Source organism: Dermochelys coriacea, chromosome 24 (assembly GCF_009764565.3).
Source record: "Dermochelys coriacea isolate rDerCor1 chromosome 24, rDerCor1.pri.v4, whole genome shotgun sequence".
In the NCBI taxonomy this organism is placed as follows: domain Eukaryota; kingdom Metazoa; phylum Chordata; order Testudines; family Dermochelyidae; genus Dermochelys; species Dermochelys coriacea.
Genome location: NC_050091.1, coordinates 3,095,287 through 3,119,728, shown reverse-complemented (window position 1 = coordinate 3,119,728; position 24,442 = coordinate 3,095,287). Strand labels below are relative to the sequence as shown.

The window sequence follows — 24,442 nt, the reverse complement described above, 5'->3', positions numbered from 1 at the left end:
GTGAGGAGAGGTTAAAAGAGCTAAATATGTAGGGCCCGAGTTTCATTTTCATGAAGGTCTCTTTAAATCACGCTGGACATGTTAAAGGGGCCCTAAGTAGATGTAAATTACAGTTGCTCTCATTTTAAGGCTGCTTTACTCTGGTAGAGGGGAGTAAAGGGGCCTTAGGGTAAATGAGCAACAGGCCCATAGCTGTGTGGTATCCATGGATAGGGCTGTGGAGTGGGAGCGAGTGAGAGCAGATCTTCATCTGGTGTAAACTGACATAGCTCCATTGCTTGCAATGCGGCTGTGTTTTCTGATTGACACCAGCTGGGGATCTGCCCCACTTCCCCCCTTCCAAGTTCTGTTCCCAGCTCCACAACGATACATAGTGTCAGTCGCTTCCCTGCTCAATGCCTCAGTTTCCCCACCTGTAAAATGAAGATAATGACGCTGACCCACTTTTGCAAAGTGCTTTGAGATCAATGAATGAAAAGCCCTGTATGAAAAACAGGTTCTTATTTATTACAATATTCAGTTTCTTAAAGAGTAAACCTAAGTTGTGGTGTTGTACTGAGCATGGAACAAAACTTATTCTAGCTTCTTTCTTTTGATTGTGTTCATGTAATTCAACCTTCTCCTTGTGGCTATTTATGTAAAAGTGTGTGGGGAAGAGAGGGCGGGGGCTGCCAATAGGATTGTCCTGGAGTCTCCAGGAATTCAAGATTAATCTTTATTTAAAGATTGTCATATGGTGAAACCTTCAAGAAAAATGTCCAACCCCAGGAATACCTTCAACCCCAACTGGCAACCCTAGTGTTAAAGCTAACACTGACTCCGCTCTGGTTTGGAGCATGCTGTCTCAGGGAAACTCTCAACTTGTGAGCTAAATGCAGCTCAGGCTGTCTGCTGAGCAGAAGACGCACAAAGGTGTTAGCACAGACCACAGTGTTATTCTAAGCCCGGCCGGTTCGAGGCAGTGGCTAAGTGTGTGATTTGCTGTACAGTGGCCAGCCCTGGGTCTTGTGGGCTGAAGTGAGATCTCACTTCCACGTAGACCCCTTGCTAGGCTGCTGTACGGGAGGCTCAGTCCTCTATGCGACTAAGCCACCATGAGTCTGCTGGAAACTGGCAGCTGAGTGTTCTTCCTCTTTCAGGGGAAGTCTTGGGTGAGTAAAGCCAGTGTAAGGAGTGTGTCAGGGAGGACCGGGAAAGGGGCATGCCAGGTGCAGGAGGGGGTGGGGCAGAGCCCACAAAGCTCCAACAGATGCTTGGTGGCACAGGGTAAGTTAGAGCAGCCCTGAAGCTGGTCTAAGTTATGCTAAGGACCGTTCCAGTCTCTGGGATGCCCAAGATAAGCGGCGTGGAAGGGTCCCATGTACCCACCCACCCCCACAGCTGAGCCAAATAGAAACTGAGCACAACTGAGGACTGAGCCCTGAAGACCAGAATCTTATTTACGCTCTCAGGCAGCATAAAGGGGCCTCGGTGTGAATGAGACTCAGACCCTCTGTGTCCTGCTGTGGCTGCCTGCACCCTGGGGCGTGGGTCTAGGAGGAAAGCGTCTGTAACAACGGCGCTGTCCTCGCACCAGCCACAGCAGCTTCTGCCCTGCACCTTGGTGGGCACTGCTGGAAGAGGGAGGCTGGGCTCGATGGGCCAATGATCTGCCCGAGTGAGGAAGCTCCGGTCCCAGGAATCCTGCTCACCCCAGCGGCTTCCTCTACGTCCCCCACAATAGCAGCTGTGAGGGGAAAGAGGGAAGCTGTTTAACTGTCCCATTTGCACACGCCTGTCCCTCCTCTGAGGGTCCCTTGAGCAGCTTATCTGCGCTGCTGGCTCAGAGACAATGGCACCTACTTAACCACACACAGGAAAAAGGCAGGTTTCAGAGTAGCAGCCGTGTTAGTCTGTATTCACAAAAAGAAAAGGAGTACTTGTGGCACCTTAGAGACTAACAAATTTATTAGAGCATACAGCTCACTTCATCGGAAAAAGGCAGATGCGCAGAAAATAGTCACACTCTTGGGGGTTATTTTTCAAGAGCTTTTCAGTTCGACGCTTTGCAGGAGCTGCTAGCACCCAGGGGCTGCTCTGGGGCCGGTGTGAAAAGACAGCGTGGGGCTCCGTGCAGCTTCTGGTGGAAAGAGGTCCAAGCTACAGTCAGTAAGACCATCCCGCTTGGCACTGTCATCTAAATGCTAATGAATGAAAGCTCATTTCCCAATCTTGGTGACTGACTGAAGAAAGAATCCAGGGCCCGGATGAGCCAGGGAGACTGAACGTCTAGCCAGGAGTATCAGTGATGATATTCTAGTAGTCTCCAGGGGCCATCGTGTGTGGCTGAGTGGATAGAACATTGGGCTGGTATTCAGCAGACCTGAGTGCTTATTTCTAGCTCTCCTGCTGAGTGACCCTGGGCAAGCCACTTCCCTTCCCCGTGCCTCGGTTTCTCCAGCTGTAAAATGGGGCTAATGAAACTGACCTCCTTTGGAAAGCATGGTGAGATATACTGATAAGAGCCAGGGGTTATTAACATGTGGGATGCTGCACATACGCAGTCCCTGCCCCATAGACCTTACACTTTAAATAGTCAAGATAGAGATTGGAAAGAAAGAGTGGCCCCACTTTTAGGAGGGAAACTGAAGCACAGATTCATGAAGCGACTTGCCCAAGGTCACCCCTGGAATCTGTGGCAGAGCTGGCCACACTGAACCCAGGTGTCCTAAGGCCTGGCTCAGTGCCTGAGCCACATGCCCATTCCACTGCTCCAAGAAGTGTGAAACATGAAATGGGTGGGGCTGAGGATTAGCCTCGCCAGAGACATGGTGGAAACCCCTTTGCCTGCGACAGTGAAAAGTGGGGTGGAGCAAGGATCAAACTGGCCATGGGGGCTGACCCCGCCCTGGTGCAGGTCAGCGCTGATGCACACGGTCAAGGGGCAGGCCGGGGAGTCTGGGGTGCAGCCTTGCTGTGGTTTAATAGAGGACTCCAGGCTGATCAGTTCAGCACCTTTCACCAGCACTAAATTCCACCCACCCCTAAGCCAGGCCAGGAAATGATCCTGTTTTATCCCAGTTTCCCTGACAAACTTGGGACACAGTTAACCCTTCACTCACCTGCTCTTTGTACTTTTGAACCTCCAGGTTGCAAAGAAATGGAAGTGGCCGCAATTGCTGGGGAATCCGTCCAGTTACAGCCAGTGAAATTGCTGGAGCCTTGGGCAGGAATCACCTGGAAGTTCACGCTAGACTCAGCAGAGACGTATCGGATTGTAACATTTAATAAAAAGGACCTTGACCTTGGGTCATCCCTACATTTTCACAACACAGTCACTTTCCACCCTGAGAACCTCTCACTGCAGATCGATCCCATTAAGAAGTCAAACAGTGGCCTCTATACCTTGGAAGTTGACCCTGGAGGAGGCCGAGTTAACATCACAAAGTTCCATGTCTCTGTTTTTGGTGAGTAGCAAAGATCACGTTTTTCCCTAGTGTGTGTCACTGACGGCAGCCACCTTCCTCAGCATCTCTCACCAGGGTCTCTCCTTTCAGACCGAGTCCGGCAGCCAAACCTCATGGTGCTCTCTGCCCACCAGGAGCTCGGCCAGTGCAACGTTACCCTGTCCTGCTCGGTGCCTGGTGCTGACAGAGTCACCTACAGCTGGTCCCAAGGCACGTCCCGGATCCCATCTGACAGGGACCATCAACTCGTTGGGCACCAATCCCTGCTGCACATAGTGATTAATGCAGACAGCAATGACTCCTTCTACCGATGTAATGCTAGTAACCGAGCCAGCTGGGACACAGACACTGTAGATGTCAAACCATGGTGCAACACAGGTAAATATATGTGTGGATTTATTGTCTTCTTCAACTTAGCATTTGAATGCATGGGCCTCTGGGTGTGGGAGCCGCCAGAGCTCTGGTGGCTAGTTGCATAGGTTTCAGTGATACTGCTGTGTTTCCACTAGTGCGGATCTTGCTCTCTTTGACTAATAGCTCTTATATAGCATGTTTCAGCTGTAAATCTCCAAGCACTTCACAAAAGAGGGCTGTATCATCACCTTCATCTTACAAATGGGGAAACTGAGGCACAGAGCAGTGATGTGACTTGCCCACCTTTACATGGGGCAGAGGCAGCTGGGAAGTGAGGTAGGGATTTTTGGATAGGTAGGGCTCTCTGGGAAACACTTCTCCCCCCTCTCCGAACACGGAGAAAATTTACACAAAATAACAACAAAATTGTTTCGATCTAAATTTTCCACACAACATTAATCAATAAAACAAAACACAAACATTTTTGGCCAAGGCCCATATTTTTTGATTTTGGGGTTTTTTTCTACACAAAACTCAAAATTTTCCACCGGAAGCAGATGCTCTTCATGAAAATATTTTATATAACGAAAAAAAAAAAGCAATTTTCGGTCAAAACACATGTGAAGGAAAATTTTTGACCAGCCCTTTAGCCAGGATTGGGATTTTCAAAGAAGCCTGTGTAAATCCAGCTCCCAAACCCCAGCACAGAGGGGTCTTTGTGCGAAACAGTTTAGAACAGGGTAAAGCTCATCAGCGAAGGCAACAGGTTTTTGGGGCTGGTCCAAGCCCATGGAAGTTCCTCCTGCGGGATTTAAGACCCACCACAAACCTCACACTACCTTCTGTTCCCAGTGCAGGGGGCACGTGGTCTATACATATTTGCAAGTAAAACCACTGGCTAGGGAAAAGGATCTGGGGGTTACAGTGGATCACAAATTGAATGAGTCAACAATGTGATGCAGTTACCAAAAGGGCTAATATCATTCTGGGGTGTATTAACAGGAGCGTAGAATGTAAGACATGAGAGGTAATTGTTCCACTCTTCTGATCATTGGTGAGGCCTCAGCTGGAGTCCTGTGTCCAGGTCTGGGAGCCATTTTAAGAAAGATGGGGACAAACTGCAGAGAGTTCAAAGGAGAGCAACAAAAATGACAAAAGATTAAAAAAACCAGACCTGTGAGGAAAGATTAAAACACACCGGGCTCGTTTAGTCTTGAGAAAAGATGGAGGGGGAGGGTACTGACAGCAGTCTTTAAATATGTGAAGGGCTGTTATAAAGAGGACTGTGATCAATTGTTCTACATAGGACAAGAAACAATGGGCTTAATCTGCAGCAGGGGAGGTTTAGGTTAGATATTGGGAGACACTTTCTAGCTCTAAGGGTAGATAAGCTCTGGAACAGGCTTCCAGAGAGGTTATGAAATCCCCATCACTGGAGGTTTTTAAGAACAGGCTGGACAAAATCCTGTCAGGGCTGGTCTGGATTTATTTGGTCCTGCCTCAATGCAGGGGGCTGGATTTTATGACCTCTCAATGTTCCTTCCAGCCTGACATTGCTGGGATTCTAGGATTCAAATAGCTCATCCCAGTAAAGGGATAGGCAGGGATACACCTGCAATTTCAGATGTCAGCACTCCCACCCCCTGCGAAGGAGGGTTGAGCTGGTTAAGTAGTAGGATGGGAGACCTCAGGAAAACCAGTGGTGCTGTTCAAGGGAACAGACTTGCTGTTATTCCTCTTGATTATGAGCTCTTCAGGAAGTGTCTCTTTGCTATAATTATGATTGCAGTTGCACCTACAAAGCCCCAGTGGAACAAAACAAAACAAAATTGAAAGTTTCCTCCCAAATGAAATTAAAATTTTAAAAGTTGCATTTTATGTCGATCAAAACATTTCATTTAAATCAGATGAGAATATTGTGTTCCTATTTGACCTTTTCAACTTTTTAAAAAAATAGCAGAAATGTGTTTCAGAACGAAAAGCAAAACATTTCATTCTGAAAATAGCATGTTTTGACATCAGAGGAAAAATGAAGCCTTTTGATAAAATTTCACTGAAATCTATGGTGTTTTTTTTCAAAAAATGATATTTTTTTGGTCAGACCTTTTCAATGAAACATTTGTGACCCACTCTAGTCACAAGTATTGTAGTGGGTGATGTCCCTACAGAACAAGAAGTGAGGGAAAGAGAACTGATTGGCCAGCCAAACCGGCAATTGTCCAGAGAAACAGGGAAGGGACTTCTTTTCTCTGCAATGGACTCTGGAAAACCCTTTATAAAACTCCTGACTCCCTCTGAGCAAGAAAGTGAGAGTTGTAGGGCTGATGAAGAAATGTCACCTTACCTGGAGGAACCTGGCCTGTGTAAGACATAGTAGGGAGTATTTTGAGTGAGTAAATAGGCTGATGTCAAAAAGTCTAAAGAAAAGGAGTACTTGTGGCACCTTAGAGACTAACAAATTTATTAGAGCATAAGCTTTCGTGAGCTACAGCTCACTTCATCGGATGCATTTAGTTGGTTTGTTTTTTTTATTTAAAAATTTTGGTGGTTTTTGTTTTTGTTTTATTTTTTGCTAAAAGTCTCTGAATTGGGCCCCGGTGATTAGCTTGGACAGCCTTGCTGCTGCACTTGGCCAGTAGCATGCTAAGGATATGAGTAGTATGTGTAGGAGCACGTCTGAAGAAGGCATTACAGATGGTTATATGCCATAGGCTAGTGTTGCAAGCGCTTGTGATTTTGTTGCAAATCTTACGACCTTAAGCATTTTCAATAAAGCCCCAACTCCTAGAATCGGGCGACAAGGTGAGATCCTCAGCTTTCATTTTTTAAAAAAGTAAGTTTCTAGCCATCAATGGGTTTGGGAGACAAACCTGAAAATATGACCCAAGTGAACTTTAAAGAATTGGAAACCAGAGGCAAAATAAAAAAACCCAACAACATGGATTTTGTAACTCAAACTCATGATTTTATTGAATACCAGCGGTTGGCAATATTTCTCGGTAGTCTGTTGGGCTCTATGACAATTGGTCTATCATTTACCAAAGCATCTACTGCCCATTAACTAACCCATCATAAAAATGCTATAAAATAGGGTGGAGAATAAGGATCAGGAAAGGCTCTGGCATTCTGCAGTGTAATGAGAACTCAGCTTTTCACCTTTCTCTCTTATAGACTTTTTTCAGAAAGTCCCACTGTGGGCAATTGTTGCTGCAGGGCTGGGACTACTGCTTCTGCTCATGGCGCTCACCCTCATCTTCCTCTGCAAGCGTCGGAAGAAGCGAAGTAAGTGGTTAAAAAGACGCTCATCCAGTAGAGGAATGTCACCTTCAGGTCATGAAAGCAGGTTAACATGAGGACCACATACGGATGGCGGAGAGCTGTCTATGCACCGTCAGTCATCCCTGCTGACACTTGTGTTACACTGGAGGTTAGGCTAGATGGTCACACTGGTCCTCTGACTCCATTCTGGACTGAAAATCTATGAATCAGACATTGGCCCTGTAAACCCATAGTAACCACCTGAAATTGCCTCATGTCTATAGATTTTTTTTAAATGCTCGTCCTGCACTGCAGCCAGACCCTGGGGTAGTAGGCCAAAAGTCTTAGAGAAAATGTTAATATCACTGGGACCAGGGAGGGTGGCTCTGGGAAACATCAGGGCTGAGGATGATATGTTAGTGGCAAGCTGCCCACACCCTGTGCAATCCTGAGCAGAGGGCTTTGCCTGGGGTAACTTTCACCCTGTGAGAATGGGATGTGATGGGGTCTCTTGCACAAGTTGCTTTGTTCTGTCTCTTCAAAGGCTCCTGCAAAGACAGTGACCCACCCCTCACCATCTATGAGGAAGTGGAGGACTCCCGCCCCAGAAGAAACGCTGTGAGTCCCAAGGGAATCCCTTTGTTTTTCCCCCTTTGTAGGCAAGGCCAGAGCAGTATTGTTACAGCCCAGCTTAAAAGTGGCAAAGGCTGAAATCTATAGCAGAGAGTGAGTCTTGTGGAGTACTGCCCTGCTTTTCCATAAACCATGCTATCACTGACAGCCTTCCCACCCAGATCAGATAGAAAATCATCCCTGGAAATTGCCAGACTGGATCATACCAAGGCCCCTCTGGTCCAGTATCACATCTGTGATAGTGGCCAGAACCAGATGGCTCGGGAAGGGGGAAGAACCCTTCTCTAGGCAGGTGTGGAATAACCAGCTATCAAGGAAGGCCTCATTTTCACCCCTAATAGTCAGATTGGTTTAAGACCTGAAGAATGAGGTTTTTATTCCTTCGAAAATTCTGTTTTCATTAATTGTTATAACTCTGAATATCCTTGTTCTCTATATAAATGTCTCCCACTCCTCTTTGACTCTCACTCCTTCTTGGCCTCAATGACATCCTATAGGAGTGAGTTCCACAGTCTAATATGAGTTAATTGGAAAAATTAGTTCCTTTTATTGACTTTGAATTTGTCACCTTTCACTGTCATTGAACGTCCCTGTCTCTACACAAGCCCAAGGGAAAAACAGACTTCTGTGCTCACGCCCTAAAAAGCACCAAGTAATAATATGTAACTTAGCACTTCTGTTGCTGCTGTTTAGCTGTGGATCATAACGTGCATAACATGCAGGATGCATTCATAACCACCTGCTGCCACTTTCTGGCCAGTTTAGAGCATAGCTGCTCCCTTTCTGATTTCTGATCCTCTGCTGCCCCCGGAACTCATTTCATCTCACTCTTTTGGAGCTGTGGCAGTTTAAAATACTTTCCCTGTATTCATCTCCTCTTTCTTGTTTTATTACGTTTCACTTCTCTGTATTTCTTGGATAAGTGGAACTAATGTCAGATGAGCAATGGGTTTTTCATACTAAAAGTACAGATATTTAATGTATAAAAGCAGCATAAAAATCGGAGAGCTAACACTGTTAGTTAATGTGTATATGCACCACTGTCCTCTACTAACTGGAATCAGAACTCATCTGTGTGTCATAGGCCCTGTACTGCTATTGGCTAATGGGGATTTTCCTTTAGCTCAGGTTTCAGGGATGGGGACTTCTTAGCAGGGGGACTCTGAGCTCTACCCCTACTGTTACTGAGACATTCTGGGTGACCACAGATTTGTTAGAGTGATCGCTGAAGGCCTGACCAAATAAGCAAATGTGTTGCTGCTTTCCAAACAAGCTGTAGGTGATGGAGCTACCTCTCCCCAGAGAGAATGGTCAAACTGAACCTTGTGGTCTGGAGGGCATGTTTGTCTGTGGAAAGGTTGTCATGACTGAGTCCCCTCCAGTCAGTTTTTAGTCTGCACGACTGTGGCCTATCCACACTGTATGTCTTAGCTTTGTGAGTTTAGCTTTAAGGAGAGATAGTATCCAATGCTGTATGAAACCCCAAAGAGATTAATTGTACCGCATTCTCGCCATCCACTTCTCTTGCATCTGTTTTTAAAAAAGATGATCAAGTTTTTTTGGCATCACTTCTTCTTTGTCGTTCATGGGTCCATCATCCTCTAGCAACCTGATTCAGAGCTCACTGAAGTCAGTGGAATGATTCCTGTTGATTTCATTGCACCTTGGATCTGGCCCCAAAGGGTGGTTGAATTTCATTCTCTCAGCAGTTAAGCCATGGTCCTGATTGAAGAGACAGGAAGGAAATTAAATCCCTTATTTTTTCCCCCATGACTAAGATATTTAAACCAACCCAGCTGTTGTTTTCTCCCTGTACAGAATGGAAATGCTCAGAGCAGAATTGTAGGAAACACCATCTATGCTGAGATCAACTGCAACCCGCAAGTAAGTGCCCAGTGGTCCTCCCAACCAAGGTTCACTCTGCTGCTTTCAAACCATAGGTTTTGTTTTACATCAAGCTACTCCATGGGCAGGCGTATGGATGAAGGGAGTCACCTCTCAGGCCTGTGGGACCAGATCCTCTATTGGTGTAAATTGACATCGCTCCATTGATTTTTGTGGTTTTGATGGAATGACAAAAATTTACGCTAGCTGAGGATCTGGCCAATGGTTCTTGAACAATCATAGCAATGGCGTGCTGAAAGGGCCCTTAAGAGGTCATCTAGTCCAGCCCCCTGCACTGAGGCAGGACAAAGTAACCCGTCCCACCTGTTCTGAAAAACCTCCAGTGATGGGGATTCCACAACCTCCCTTGGAACCTATTCCAGAACTCAATTTCCCTGAGAGTTTAGAAAGCTTTCTTTAATATCTAACCGGTTGCCTGATTTGTTGAGTGTTTATTGATTTAATTTCCAATTGATCTGTGATTAGATTTGAGGTTTGAAAGGTTCTAGTTCCAGTATGAGCACAACAGAATGAAGTTCAATGTCTGGTTGGGAACCCGGACATGCACGATCACCACACTCACCTGAATGTTCCTGTCCTAAAATATCCACAGCTAGTTTCTGTTGCTATTCCTAGGGTTCCCTGATCTCATTTTATACCCCAAATTCCCTAAACACAATATTCTTTGTTCCCCCATAAATCAGGGTTACTCTTTGGTAACTCACTTATGCTCAGAGGCCTCCAAGCCTTATGCTAACTACTTACGGGAAATATCTCACAAGGTGTAGACCTGTAGGTTCCTCACGTCACTGCTCCATAAAATACCTTCAGGATAGTTCTATGAGCTAGGTTATGTCTACACTACAGCCAGGATCGACACTCTGAGATCGATCCACTGGCGGTCAATTTAGTGGGGCTAGTAAAGGCCTGCCAAATCGACAGCAGATCGCTCTCCAGTCGACACCTTACTCTTCTTGTCAGGAGTAGAGTACAGGGAAGTTGACGGGAGAGTTTCTCCCATCAACCCCATGCGGTGTAGACCCCCGCAGTAACTCGACCTACGTTATTCACGTAGCTGGAGTTGCGTAGCGTAGGTCGACTTACCACGGTAGTGTAGACGTAGCCCTAGAGACTGGAATCTCCCTTGCTGCAGATTAAGCCCGTTACTACTTGCTTTTCCTTCAGTGGACATGGAGAACCATTGATCCCGTCCTCTCTATAGAATCATAGAATATCAGGGTTGGAAGGGACCTCAGGAGGTCATTTAGTCCAACCCCCTGCTCAAAGCAGGGCCAGTCCCCAACTAAATCAGGCCCTTAACAGATTTGAAGACTTATCAAGTCCCTTCTTTTCTCAAGATTAATCCTGCATATTTTTTCCCTAACCTTTCATAGATCTGGTTTTCTAGATCTCTTATCATTTTTGTTGCTCTCCTCTGGACTCTCTCTCTACCTTGTCCGCATCTTTCCTAAAATGTGGCACCAGAACTGAACAAAATACTCCAGCTGAGGCTTCCCCAGTGCTGCACAGAGCAGGACAATTATCTCCCAGGTCTTACAACATGCCTGTTAACACACCCCAGCATATTAGCCTTTTTTTTAAAGCTGCATCATAGCTCGTATTCAATTTGTGACCCACTGTAACCGCCAGATCCTCTTCAGCAGTTTTAACACCACCCCATTTTATAGTTGTGCATTTGATTCCCCACCCCCGCCCTTCCTAACTGAAGTACTTTGCACTTGGCTTTATTGCATTTCACTTGTTGAATTCAGACCAATTCTCCAATTTGTCACCGTTGTTTTGAATTCTAATTCCATCCTCCGCAGTGCTTGCAACTCCTTCCTGCTTCGTGTCATCTGCAAATTTTATAAACACACTCTCCACTCCCTTATCCAAGTCATTAAGGAAAATATTGAATAGTACAAGGCCAAGGACTGGCCCCTGTGGGGGGGGCTCCCAGATATGCCCTTCCATTCTGAAGTGAACTATTGATTACCTTCAATCCATAACATTTTTGCTCTTTTCAAGTTCTAATCTAACTGTAATTCTTTCCTTGAACAGCCCCGATAAGGAGCTGTGTTCTAGTTGTTTGTGCTAGTCACTGGGATACCTAGTCTTGAATCCCAGCTCTCCAGCCAACTCACTGGGTGAGTGAAGTGTTCTGAGACCTAATGACCAGAAGCACTATGTTATTATTAGTACAAGGATCATTGGGTCAGGTCCTCAGCCGGTGTACATTTTGCATAGCTCTGCTGAAGTCACTAGAACTATGCTGACCTACACCAGCTCAGAGCTGGGCCCTTTGTCCATCATTTGCTCTTCACTGATGTTGATTGTCTTGACTTTCCCCAGGCAGCAGACTTCACGGTGTATGCTGCTGTCCAGAGGGTGAGTCTGTCTTGCTATGGTGGTAGCCGTATCTGGGCAAGTCACAGTGAATGGCCGTATTGGGTTCTGCAAAGGTTTTCATCCTATGTAGCTGGGCCCACTAGTGTGTGAAGGGTAAAATTTCAAGGGGCTTGGCAGGATTTTCCATCCATGTTAATGGGAGTTGGCAGTGTTGTTGTAGTCCTGTCAGTCCAAGGACATATGAGATCAGGTGGGGAGGCCATCTCTTTTATTGGATCAACCAAGGCCAGTGCAAGGATGTTTCGTGCTCTAGGCAAAATTTCCACCTTGCACCTGCCGCCCCTGTGGCAGCTCCCTACCCCCCCCTCCTGGCCCGGGGAGCTGTGCGGCAGCTCCCCACCCCTGCTCACCTTTGCTCCACCTCCTCCCCGAGCACGCTGCTGTCACTCCACCTCTCCCGCCTCCCAGGCTTGCGGCGCCAATCAGCTGTTTGGTGCTGTAATCCTGGGAGGGAGAAAAGCAGAGTGGGGAGGCGCTCAGGGGAGGAGGCAGAGCAGAGGTGAGCTGGGGTGGGGAGCGGTTCCCCTGTGCGCTGCCCTCCTCCGGCTACTTGCTGCAGGTGGCCCTCCCCACGCCCCCCTGCCCCAGCTCACCTCCGCTACACCGCCTCCCCGGAGCGTGCTTTTGGCCACTCCCAATGACTTGGTGCCTTAGGCGGCTGCCTAGTGGTAGCACTGGCCCTGGAAGATCAACCTCCAGTGGTGGCACTGGCCCTGGATGCAACCTGCATCGGTCCAAGCTACACCGAGCTCATCTTCAGGAGCAGGTCTGGGGATGCCCATCAGTGTGTGAGCTAAATACAGGTTGGGGCGGATTGTTAAGCATAAGGGGTCAGGCTTGTTGTAGGAGGCCCCCTGAAATGGAGCGGGCAAAAAGGGTGAGTTCGTTATACAAAAGGGTTTGAAGGGGCCCTTAAAGGTGAGCAGGCAGGTGTGTGTGTTACACATTGTTGACGTGGACTGGAGCATTGCATGATTTGCACCTTTAGGCTGTGGTTTGCAAAGGGTCCTAAGGAAGTTAGACATCTGTGATGAGATTTTTCTAAGAGTATTTAGGCACCTAATGATGTAGATAGGTGGCTAGTGGGATTTTCGAAAGCTTAGACATCTATCTGCATTTTCAGGTTCCTAAATATCTTTGAAAATCTGGCCCCAACTTCCATTGACTTAGGGTATGTCTACACTACGAAATTAGGTTGAAATTATAGAAGTCGGTTTTGTAGAAAGCGTTTTTATACAATCGAGTGTGTGTGTCCCCACACAAATGCTCTAAGTGCACGTAGTCGGCGGACAGTGTCCACAGTACCGAGGCAACCCTCGACTTCCGGAGCTTTGCACTGTGGGTAGCTATACCACAGTTCCCGCAGTCTCCACCGCCCATTTAAATTCTGGGTAGAAATCCCAGTGCCTGATGGGGCTAAAACATTGTCGCGGGTGGTTCTAGGTACATATTGTCAGGCCCCCATTCCCTCCCTCCCTCCCTCCATAAAAGCAAGGGCAGACAATCATTTTGCGCCTTTTTTCTTGAGTTACCTGTGCAGACGCCATAGCATGGCAAGCATGGAGCCTTCTCAGCTCACCATCACCGTATGTCTCCTGGGTGCTGGCGGACGTGGTACTACATTGCTACACAGCAGCAGTTTATTGCCTTTTGGCAGCAGACAGTGCAGTATGACTGGTAGATGTCATCGACATAGTCCTGGGTGCTCTTTTAACCGGGCGCCTGGGCAAACATGGGAGTAACTCAGCCAAGTCTTTTCCCTTGTTTCATCTCATGGCGATTGAGTCCTGCCAGCAGTGCACTGTCTTTTAATCTGCAGCAAGCAGAAGATGATGGCCAGCAGTCATACTGCACCGTCTTCTGCCGAGCACCCAGGAGGTGATGATGGCTAGCAGTCGTACTGCACAGTCTGCTGCCAGCATAATGTATAAAGATAGATGAAGTGGCTCAAAACAAGAAATAGACCAGATTTGTTTTGTATTCATTTTCTCCTCCCTCCCTCTGTGAAATCAACAGCCTGCTAAACGCAGTTTTGAGTTCTATCCTTGAGGTTTTTGAGTTCTATCCTTGAGGCAGCCATTCAGTTTCTCGCAAAGCCACCCCCTTTGTTGATTTTAATTCCCTGTAAGCCAACTCTGTAAGCCAGGTCATCAGTCGCCCCTCCCTCCGTCAGGGCAACAGCAGACAATCGTTCCATGCCTTTTTTCTGTGCAGACGCCATACCACGGGAAGCATGGAGCCCGCTCAGATCACTTTGGCAATTAGGAGCACATTAAACACCACATGCATTATCCAGCAGTATATGCAGCACCAGAACCTGGCAAAGCGAAACTGGATGAGTAGGCGACGTCAGCGCGGTGACGAGAGTGATGAGGACATGGACACAGACTTCTCTCAAAGCACAGACCCTGCCAATGTGGGCATCATGGTGCTAATGGGGCAGATTCCTGCGGTGGAACGCCGATTCTGGGCTCGGGAAACAAGCACAGACTGGTGGGACTTGCTTTCCCCTGCCCTGAGGTGCAAGAATACCAAGATGAGAGCAGCCTCACAGTTGAGAAGCAAGTGGCAATAGCCCTGTCGAAGCTTGCAACGCCAGACAGCTACCGGTCAGTCGGGAATCAATTTGGAATGGGCAAATCTACTGTGGAGGCTGCAGTGGTGCAAGTAGCCAACGCAATCAAAGATCTGCTGATATCAAGGGTTGTGACCCTGGAAAATGTGCAGGTCATAGTGGATGGCTTTGCTGCAATGGGATTCCCTAACTGTGGTGGGGCCATAGACGGAACCCATATCCCTATCTTGGCATCGGAACACCAAGCCAGTGAAAACATAAACTGCAAGGGGTACTTTTCAATAGTGCTGCAAGTACTGGTGGATCACAAGGGACGTTTCACCAACATCAACGTGGGATGGCCGGGAAAGGTACATGATGCTCGCATCTTCAGGAACTCTGGTCTGTTTCAAAAGCTGCAGGAAGGGACTTTCTTCCCAGACCAGAAAATAACTGTTGGGGATGTTGAAATGCCTATAGATAAAAGAAAAGGAGTACTTGTGGCACCTTAGAGACTAACAAATTTATTTGAGCATAAGTTATAATTAATAGTAATTAATAATAAATAAAACCCATTGTTTCATGTTCTCTGTGTGTGTATATAAATCTCCCCACTGTATTTTCCACCAAATGCATCCGATGAAGTGAGCTGTAGCTCACGAAAGCTTATGCTCAAATAAATTTGTTAGTCTCTAAGGTGCCACAAGTACTCCTTTTCTTTTTGCGAATACAGACTAACATGGCTGCTACTCTGAAATGCCTTTAGTTATCCTTGGGGACCCAGCCTACCCCTTAATGCCATGGCTCATGAAGCCACACATAGGCAGCCTGGAGAGTAGTCAGGAGCTGTTCAACTAAAGGCTGAGCAAGTGCAGAATGGTGGTAGAATTGCATTTGAACATTTAAAAGCGCGCTGGCACAGTTTACTGACTCGGTTAGACCTCAGCAAAACCAATATTCCCACTGTTATTACTGCTTGCTGTGCGCTCCACAATATCTGTGAGAGTAAGGGGGAGACGTTTATGGCGGGGTGGGAGGTTGAGGCAAATCGCCTGGCTGCTGGTTACGCACAGCCAGACACCAGGGCGGTTAGAAGAGCACAGGAGGGTGTGGGGTGCATCAGAGAAGCTTTGAAAACCAGTTTCATGACTGGCCAGGCTACGGTGTGAAAGTTCTGTTTGTTTCTCCTTGATGAAACCCCCCACCCCTTGGTTCACTCTACTTCCCTGTAAGCTAACCACCCTCCCCACCTCCCTTCGATCACCGCTTGCAGAGGCAATAAAGTCATTGTTGCTTCACATTCACGCATTCTTTATTAATTCATCACACAAATAGGGGGATAATTACCAAGGTAGCCCAGGAGGGGTGGTGGAGGAGGGAAGGACAAGGCCACACAGCACTTTAAAAGTTTAAAACTTATTGAATGCCAGCCTTCTGTTACTTGGGCAATCCTCTGGGGTGGAGTGGCTGGGTGGCCGGAGGCCTCCCCACCGCGTTCTTGGGCGTCTGGGTGAGGAGGCTATGGAACTTGGGGAGGAGGGTGGTTGGTTACACAGGGGCTGTAGCGGCGGTCTGTGCTCCTGCTGCCTTTCCTGCAGCTCAACCATACGCTGGAGCATATTAGTTTGATCCTCCAGCAGCCTCAGCATTGAATCCTGCCTCCTCTCATCACGCTGCTGCCACTTTTCAGCTTCAGCCCTCTCTTCAGCCTGCCACTTACTCTCTTCAGCCCCCCACCTCTCCTCCCAGTCATTTTGTGCTTTCCTGCACTCTGACATTGTCTGCCTCCATGCATTCGTCTGTGCTTTGTCAGTGTGGGAGGACAGCATGAGCTTAGAGAACATTTCATCGCGAGTGCATTTTTTTTGCCTTCTAATCTTCGCAAGCCTCTGGGAAGGAGAAGATCCTGTGATCCTTGAAACACATGCAGCTGGTGGAGGAAAAAAAAAGGGACAGTGGTATTTGAAAAGACACATTTTATAGAACAATGGGTACACTCTTTCACGGTAAACCTTGCTGTTAACATTACATACATAGCACATGTGCTTTCGTTACAAGGTCGCATTTTGCCTCCCCCCACTGCGTGGCTAACAGTGGGGAACATTTCTGTTCAGCCATAGGCAAACAGCCCAGCAGGAACGGGCACCTCTGAATGTCCCCTTAAGAAAAGCACCCTATTTCAACCAGATGACCATGAATGATATCACTCTCCTGAGGATAATACAGAAAGATAAAGAACGGATGTTGTTTGAACGCCAGCAAACATGCACTGCAATGCTTTGTTCTACAGTGATTCCCGAGTACGTGCTACTGGCCTGGAGTGATAAAATGTCCTACCATGGTGGATGGAATAAGGCTGCCCTCCCCAGAAACCTTTTGCAAATGCTTTGGGAGTATATCCAGGAGAGCCAAGAATGCCAGGGCAAATTAATCATTAAACATGCTGGCTTTTAAACCTTGTATAGTATTTTAAAAGGTACACTCGCCAAAGGTCCCTTCTCTGCCTGGTGGGTCCGGGAGGCAGCCTTGGGTGGGTTCGGGGGGTACTGGCTCCAGGTCCAGGGTGAGAAACAGTTTCTGGCTGTTGGGAAAACCGGTTTCTCTGCTTGTTTGCTGTGAGTTATCTACAACCTCCTCCTCATCGTCTTCCTCATCCCCAAAACCTGCTTCCGTGTTGCCTCCATCTCTATTGAAGGAGTCAAACGACACGGCTGGGGTAGTGGTGGCTGAACCCCCTAAAATGGCATGCAGCTCATCATAGAAGTGGCATGTTTGGGGCTCTGACCCGGAGTGGCCGTTCGCCTCTCTGGTTTTCTGGTAGGCTTGCCTCAGCTCCTTAAGTTTCACATGGCACTCCTTCGGGTCCCTGTTATGGCCTCTGTCCTTCATGCCCTGGGAGATTTTCACAAATGTTTTGGCATTTCGAAAACTGGAACGTAGTTCTGGTAGCACGGATTCCTCTCCCCATACAGCGATCAGATCCCATACCTCCCGTTCGGTCCATGCTGGAGCTCTTTTGCGATTCTGGGACTTCATCACGGTCACCTCTGCTGATGAGCTCTGCATGGTCATCTCTGCTGATGAGCTCTGCATGGTCACCTGCAGCTTGCCACACTGGCCAAACAGGAAATTGAAATTCAAAAGTTCGCGGGTCTTTTCCTGTCTATCTGGTCAGTGCATCTGAGTTGAGAGTGCTGCCCGGAGCGCTCACAATGGAGCACTCTGGGATAGCTACCGGAGGCCAATACCATCTAATTGCATCCACAGTACCCCTAATTTGACCCAGCAAAACCGATTTCCGCACTAATCCTCTTGTCGGCAGTGGAGTAAGGAAATCGATTTTAAGAGCCCTTTAAGTCGAAAAAAAGGGCTTCGTCATGTGGACGGGTACAGAGTTGCATCAATTTAACGCTGCTAAATTCGACCTCAACGCCTAGTGTAGACCAGGACTTAGGCTCCTTTGAAAATCCAAGTTGTAAAGATTGGCAGGAAACATTTTCAAAAGCACCTAATGACTTAGATGGTCCCCACTGGGACTTGTGCTCCTGACATTAATGGTGAAGTCCTGACCCTGCTGAGATCAATGGAGCCAGGATTTCACCCCATCCTCTAACCTTGAAGCTTGGCTAAGTCCCACTGCCAGTCGATGAGAGTCCTGCTCGTACATCACATAGGTGCTTTTGAAAATCCCAGAGTCTAACACGGGCGGACCCTGAGCTGGGCATTATCAGTGGTGGAGGGATTTTCCCTCCCTTGGTATTCACCCCTTATTGTCAACTGTTGAGAATAGGCCACTTCCACCTTAATTGAATTGGCTCATTAGCACTGACCCTCCCCCCCCCCCGCCACACACACACTTGGTAAGGCAACTCCCATCTTTTAATGTGCTGTGTATTTATACCTGCCTACTGTATTTCGCACTCCATGCATCCGATGAAGTGGGTTTTAGCCCATGAAAGCTTATGCCCAGATAAGTTTGTTAGTCTCTAAGGTGCCACAATAACTCCTTGTTGTTTGTGCTATTTAGGCTCCTGTCCCTTTGGAGCATTACCCTTCCTGATGGAAATCAGAGCCCTTTGCAGCCCTCGTTCCCTGACGGCTTAGTTGGTGATGAATGGCGAGGCAGACTGATTTCCAAGTAACAAGCTTTCGCACGTGTCCTTGCCAGAGCATGGCAGGGAAGCTGGGGTTTATTGCCTGGCTTATGGATGCCATAACCAACCGTCTTGCTCTACTTCACAGCCTCCTTCTGTCAAGAGGAAGAAAATCAACCCATCCTTCATCTCTACCATCTACATGGAGGTAATGAGTGTGCTGCTCTGATCTTGCCATGTTGAACCCCAGCCCTACTGGCAGCTGAATGTCCCCTAACCCGTGCCCCACCAGAGCTAAGAGTGGCCACAAATCTCAGGGCAAAATGCTGGTCTTGTTCCTGTGACCCCACTCCCTGCGGTGGGGAGAGGGAGGGAGCGTTTACCCCTCCTCCAGCTCTTCAAAGGGAAGGAAAGAGGAAAATTCCACATAAGTGTGGGCCAAATTCCCTGCTAGTGTAAACCAGCTGTAATTCCATTACATCTGCTGTCACCCTGGTTTCAATGGGCGCAGATCCTAAGCTGGGGTAAAATGAGCCACCCCACCCCTGGAGTCTAGAGTAGGGGTAGATTCTTACCTGGTATGAATAGATGCAGTCCATGCTGACTTATGCCAGATGAAGAGCTGGCCCCACATGTTTATTTCTCCTGCCTGAGGCCTTATTCTTCCACGGCTGGGCATGAGCAGTTTCCACTCGCTCCACTGACAGCGACTCCTCTCTGGCTGCAGCTCCATTTCAAAGCAGTATGAGGTGGGCCTGCTCGCGCAGAGCCGGTGCTGGCGCAGTCTGACCCTGTTCTGTCGAAGGAATCTCAGTAACTGCTATTCCCTGCAGCCTGTTCTCCAGGGCTCTGTCCCTTCCTCCAGGCAAACCAGCTAATATGGACTAATGATTGCAGCAAGGGTCTGGCTTTGGCTTTGAAAGCATTGCTGAACAGCCTGCTAATTATAAAGCGAATGATGCAAGAACAGAATCATCAGTCTTGCATCACTGGTTTGCCACTAGATACCAATGAACATCTTTGTTAAAATTCGGGGCCAGGGTCCCCACCTGCTGCACATCAGCTCCAGTTTCCTTTTCACGGACATGCTGGGCTTATCTCCCACCCAAATCCTGTCCTTGTCACTCCCCATCAGTGCTTGATTTTTGACATGGCTAATTTCCTTACAAAAATTCTTATCCAGCCTCATGGACCCATTTCCTCCCCCTCACCCCGCCCCCAAGGATTGTAAAATCAGTAGATTTGGTGCCTCTGGGGTTTGTGTGTTTAATGTGATTTCCTGTTTTTGAAGCACATTCAAGGTTGTTGGTTTTCTTATAGGTTCAAGAAGCCCCTTCCAGACCCAGGCGTCTTCAAATGCCGCGCTCATCTTCACCTAATCCTGGGCATCTGTATTCCTAGCTTCGAAAGCCCCTCGCTGCAGGACACCATCTTCCTTTCCTTAAAGGCCTTTTCCCCTTGGAGTGAGCTCCTTGCTGATGGACAGACCTCCACCTGTGCAGATAAGCACAGCTTTGATCTGAGCTGCTTGGATGCACAAGACTTGGGGGGTTTCCTCCTTGTGCTCAGAGTGGAAATATCACAATCACAGCGTCTTCACTCGGATCATGCAGTCCCAAGCCAAACCGTGAAGGCTCATTGAAAACAAATACACAGAGGGAGCAGAAAACAGATACCCTGAACTTTTCTTTCATTGGGAAAGGTTGTTTGAGAAGGTTTGATGTGGAAAGATGCTTGGTTTGGGAGTATTTTATTTTATTTTATTTTATTTTGTTAATTTCAACTGGTTCAACACTCCTGTGCAGTTTGCATGCAGAGGTGTGTAGAGATTTAACTGCATAAGCAATGGGTATTATTGGTTAATTAGCTTAATAACTTATTTATAGCTTTAAAATATAGCTAAGCAGGACAGATGTAGGGTATAACTCACTCTAATGCTCGTGTAAATCAGGAGTAACTCCACTGAAGTCAACTGGACCAGATACTCTGTTGGTGTAAATCAACTGAGCTCCAAGTTACAGCTGTGTAAAGCCAGGGTAAGTGAGAGGAAATTCAGCCCCTACTCTTCAGGGAGGTATCTAAGGGGCAAGGAATGGCACTGGAATTTGATGTTCTAAGTTTTGGTGACTGAGTTGTATAAGAGCCCAGACCCATGTCTCGCGTCATCCTGAGGAAGATGATGACTTATTACCAATTGTTTTATTTTATACAAGGGGAACCCAGTGTCTTGTTAGTGAGCAAGAGTCAAACTGACTAGAAACAAAGGTGAAACTGAACAGCCAGGTTTGTCCTGGCTTAGAGAAATGCAAACCAGTAAAACAGAGAGAATCAAGAGGAAGTTTTGAACCTTCCAGTGACTTCCCACACTTGTGGGGGGAGTGGCTTTGGTGGGCTGCTCTTAATGATCTGAATCCTGGGTCAGGATAGTCCCCTCAGTTGCACCCTATGAAGCATGAATTGGAATCACTAACAGGAAACTGTATTGAGAGCTGTGAGCTAGGACTTTCCATGCCCGCTGCCGGTACAAGAAGAAAGTTCAGCAGGGCTGGGGAATTTTGTGTGTATGTGTATGTGTGTGTGTGTGAGAGAGAGAGAATTGGTATAACCTGGCACAGTTCTATTGAAGTTAATGGAGCTATGCTGATTTAGGCCAGATCTTTAGCTTGTATAATGTATTTAAAGAGATGTAGCTGTGGGAGGAATACCTCTTGTATTGTAGGTGAGGCCAAATGCCCAGGAAAAATAAATACTACTTTCTGATGACTAGATATGGTCAAATTTTTCTCTGTAAATATCTATTGTGAGTACAAATACCTAGCTTTTGTACAGCATCTTTCATCAGGTCTCAAAGCACCTGACAAATGTACCCTTTTTTCTGACTGCAAATGGTTCATGAGGTTTAAGTGGGATGTAAGTAATGGGAAGACTTTGTCCTGGCCCTTGGCATGAGGGTGAATTTCAATCTCTAGACACATCTGCCATTGACATCACCAGAAATTCTGCCCAGAGGGTTTGATCTTACACCTGTTGGAGTTAATGGAAAGCTCCTGTTAATTTCAGAGTGGGAGAGGGGAAGACGACCCTTTGTATATAAGCAGAGGGGTCACACCAACAGCTCACCCTACAGAGCTAAACAATAAAGCTGGTTGGGAAGTGTTTTGGATGGAAAATGCTGATTCATTAACAAAACCTTTTGTGAAAACATCTTGGTTTTCATGGGAAGGCTTCGCAGGTGCAGGGTGGAATTTCTGGTCAAAAGAAGAGACAGCAAGACCCCAGGTCAATCAGTAGTCTGGGGGCAGGGGAGGGCACTCACCTGGGATGTGGAAAACCCAGGTTGAAGTCCCCCCTCCAAATCAAAGCAGAGCAGGGCCTTGATCCTTCATTTTCCACCGAGCAGGTCAGGCCTTCACCACTGGGCTGTGCTATATCTAGCTTTTTGCAAAGAGGAATTCTTGTTTTCCAGCCAGACCTATTCAGTGGACTGATTCACTAGAGCAGTGGTTCTCAACCTGTGGTCCATGGCTGCTTGCAGCCCAATCAAAACACAACTGCAGCACATGTGATATCCTCAGGGCCATACAGGTAGTATATATATGGTGTGGATGCGGCCCACATAACACAGAGAGCTGCCTATGTGGCCCATAATGGCAAATAGGTTGAGAACCACCGCACTAGAGCAATCCCGATGGGTCCTTCTTTTGCTGCCTATAAATAGAAGCGGACAATACATAGCCTGATCTATGGATTGTGTACTGATTATATTGATAACAGCGAATTCTTAAGTAATCACTCTGAGGGTTGACAGGCCGCAAATCAGGCCCAGTTTTATAAAAAGTAATGTTCCCTTGGGAACCCCGCTGTGCACAGTTGTGACAGCTTTACAGGTTTCAGAGTAGCAGCCGTGTTAGTCTGTATTCACAAAAAGAAAAGGAGTACTTGTGGCACCTTAGAGACTAACAAATTTATTAGAGCATAAGCTACAGCTCACTTAAGTGCTCCAGCCCCAGAGCACCCACAGAGTTGGTGCCTATGCATCCATGTTCTTGCACCATCCCTTGCAGACCAACCTGAAATGTTAGCCATTGTCTTCCTCCTCACCTTCCCCCTCATCACCAGTGGCTATCATACAGGCATCTCCCCAGGGCTACATCTCTCTCCTCCTGCCCACAGGCTGGGATACAACTTTTATAATACATTATGCTGATGCCACTCTGTCTAATGCCTATTCAGTAGGGGTTTTTTCCCTCTTCCTTGTTTGTATTTCCTCACCCTACTAATGTTGGGGTGTCCTTCTCCTATAGGTTAGTGTATTAATGAGCTCACCTTTTTATCAATTTGTTGCTTTGGCACACGTGTGGTCAGACATCTGCAGATATTCTATTCAAAAGCCGGTGTTAGCTCATGTTCCTGTGGTTGGCTGGTGTCATTATGGACAAATTCCTTCCTTACACATTCTATTCCCAGTTCTCCAAAACTTAGGGGTGGCTGTTGGGCTATTATCTGTGCAAAAGTTCATAGGCTGCAAGCCTTATGCTAACTGCTAAAGCCAGTGTCTTACAGGAGACAGGCCTGTAGGGTTGTTACATTACAGCTGAATACAATAAATGATAAAGCTAGCTCTATGGGCTACAGACAGAAATTGAAGTCCTATTACAACCAGGTATTGAGACTGATTCTTGTCTTGCTGTGAGGGTTTCAGCTTGAAATTTCAGCTCTTTGTGTTTCTAACAAGCGGAAATAGTCGGAAGGCAACTGCTCAAATTCCACAGACTTGGGGTCCATCAGCACTTTCGGCTCCAGCTGAAGCTGTCATGTTATCGTAACGTACATTAATAGGCTGGTTTGCATGTGGAGACAATCTGCAGTGCATGCCATTAAGGCTGATGCACTAGTGTGCTACATAGCAGTAAAGTTGTTCTCATGTCTTTGCGCATTTCCATCATCAAAATATAATAAGGCACATGGTAAGTGTTCGCTCTCCAGTCAGCTTCACAAGCTGGGGCTCTCTCTCTCAGCTTGTGGATTTTTGACTGCGGGTATCGATCTGACTGCGTGTGCAATCTGAAGACAACAATGTCGCCTGGGTAATGGTTAGTTCATAATAGCGTCTCTTCAGTGTTAACATCAGATCTTCCCAGTAACGGATGTGAACCACTCGGGGCTGAAAGGAAAGTGGGTCAGTTCTCAGCAGGCATTGCAGATTCCCCTTTGTTTAATTCGCTGCCAGTTCGCTGCTCCAGCCAGGTTCTAACTCCTGGAGACTGCTGGCTTCCAGCTACCACGTGTGGGAGCATCTTAGTATTCACTTCTCACCAGCTCCCCTTGAACTCAGCAGCTTAAAAGCACCGGTGCGTCTTACCCGGCACATTAGCTCACTGCGTGAATTTCACTGCCATTGCTGCTGACATCAGTGATTAAAAATAAGTGTTTACTACTTTGGGCAGTGTTGTTGTAGCCATGTTGGGCACAGGATAGTAGACTGACAAGGTGGGGGAGGTAATATCTTGGACCAAGTTCTGCTAGGGAGAGAGTCAAGCTTTCAAGCTAAACAGAGCTCCTCCTCGGGTAATAAACGATATTAGCTCCCCTTGTCGCTCTGTTTACTACTTTGACACTTCTGAGCTGTGCTGCTGAGAGCAAGGAGCTGGATGTTACTGGACTTGTGGACTGCTCTGTGGGTGATGCACAAAGTCCCAGAGTTCAGGCAAGCATCCCTGTTCAGGAAAGAGAGCAAAGCCTGGGCTTAATTTTAGGCATATGCTTTCAAATTGTCGATGGAGCCTAATCACATGCTTAGAGTTAAGCAA

General features: G+C 47.2%; 1 protein-coding gene across 7 annotated transcripts in view; it reads left to right on the top strand.

Annotated features, from left to right (window-relative positions):
• The window catches only part of LOC119847815 (natural killer cell receptor 2B4), a 31,543-nt gene extending 10,151 nt beyond the window's left edge, over positions 1-21,392 (top strand). For 2 of the 7 annotated variants that reach the window (XM_043502198.1, XM_043502201.1), the window contains exons 2-9: positions 3,129-3,446; positions 3,537-3,824; positions 6,972-7,082; positions 7,603-7,676; positions 9,510-9,575; positions 11,928-11,963; positions 18,781-18,840; positions 19,953-21,392. In XM_043502198.1, the coding sequence (XP_043358133.1) occupies positions 3,129-3,446; positions 3,537-3,824; positions 6,972-7,082; positions 7,603-7,676; positions 9,510-9,575; positions 11,928-11,963; positions 18,781-18,840; positions 19,953-20,033 (1,034 nt within the window). In that variant the 3' untranslated portion in view covers positions 20,034-21,392. Of the gene's footprint in view, positions 1-1,037; positions 1,152-3,128; positions 3,447-3,536; positions 3,825-6,971; positions 7,083-7,602; positions 7,677-9,509; positions 10,425-10,704; positions 10,760-11,927; positions 12,214-16,468; positions 16,480-18,780; positions 18,841-19,952 lie in introns of those variants that run through there. The other 5 variants (XM_038382930.2, XR_006276948.1, XM_043502199.1 and 2 more) reach the window with 5 other exon arrangements.
• The last annotated feature ends 3,050 nt before the right edge of the window (positions 21,393-24,442 follow it).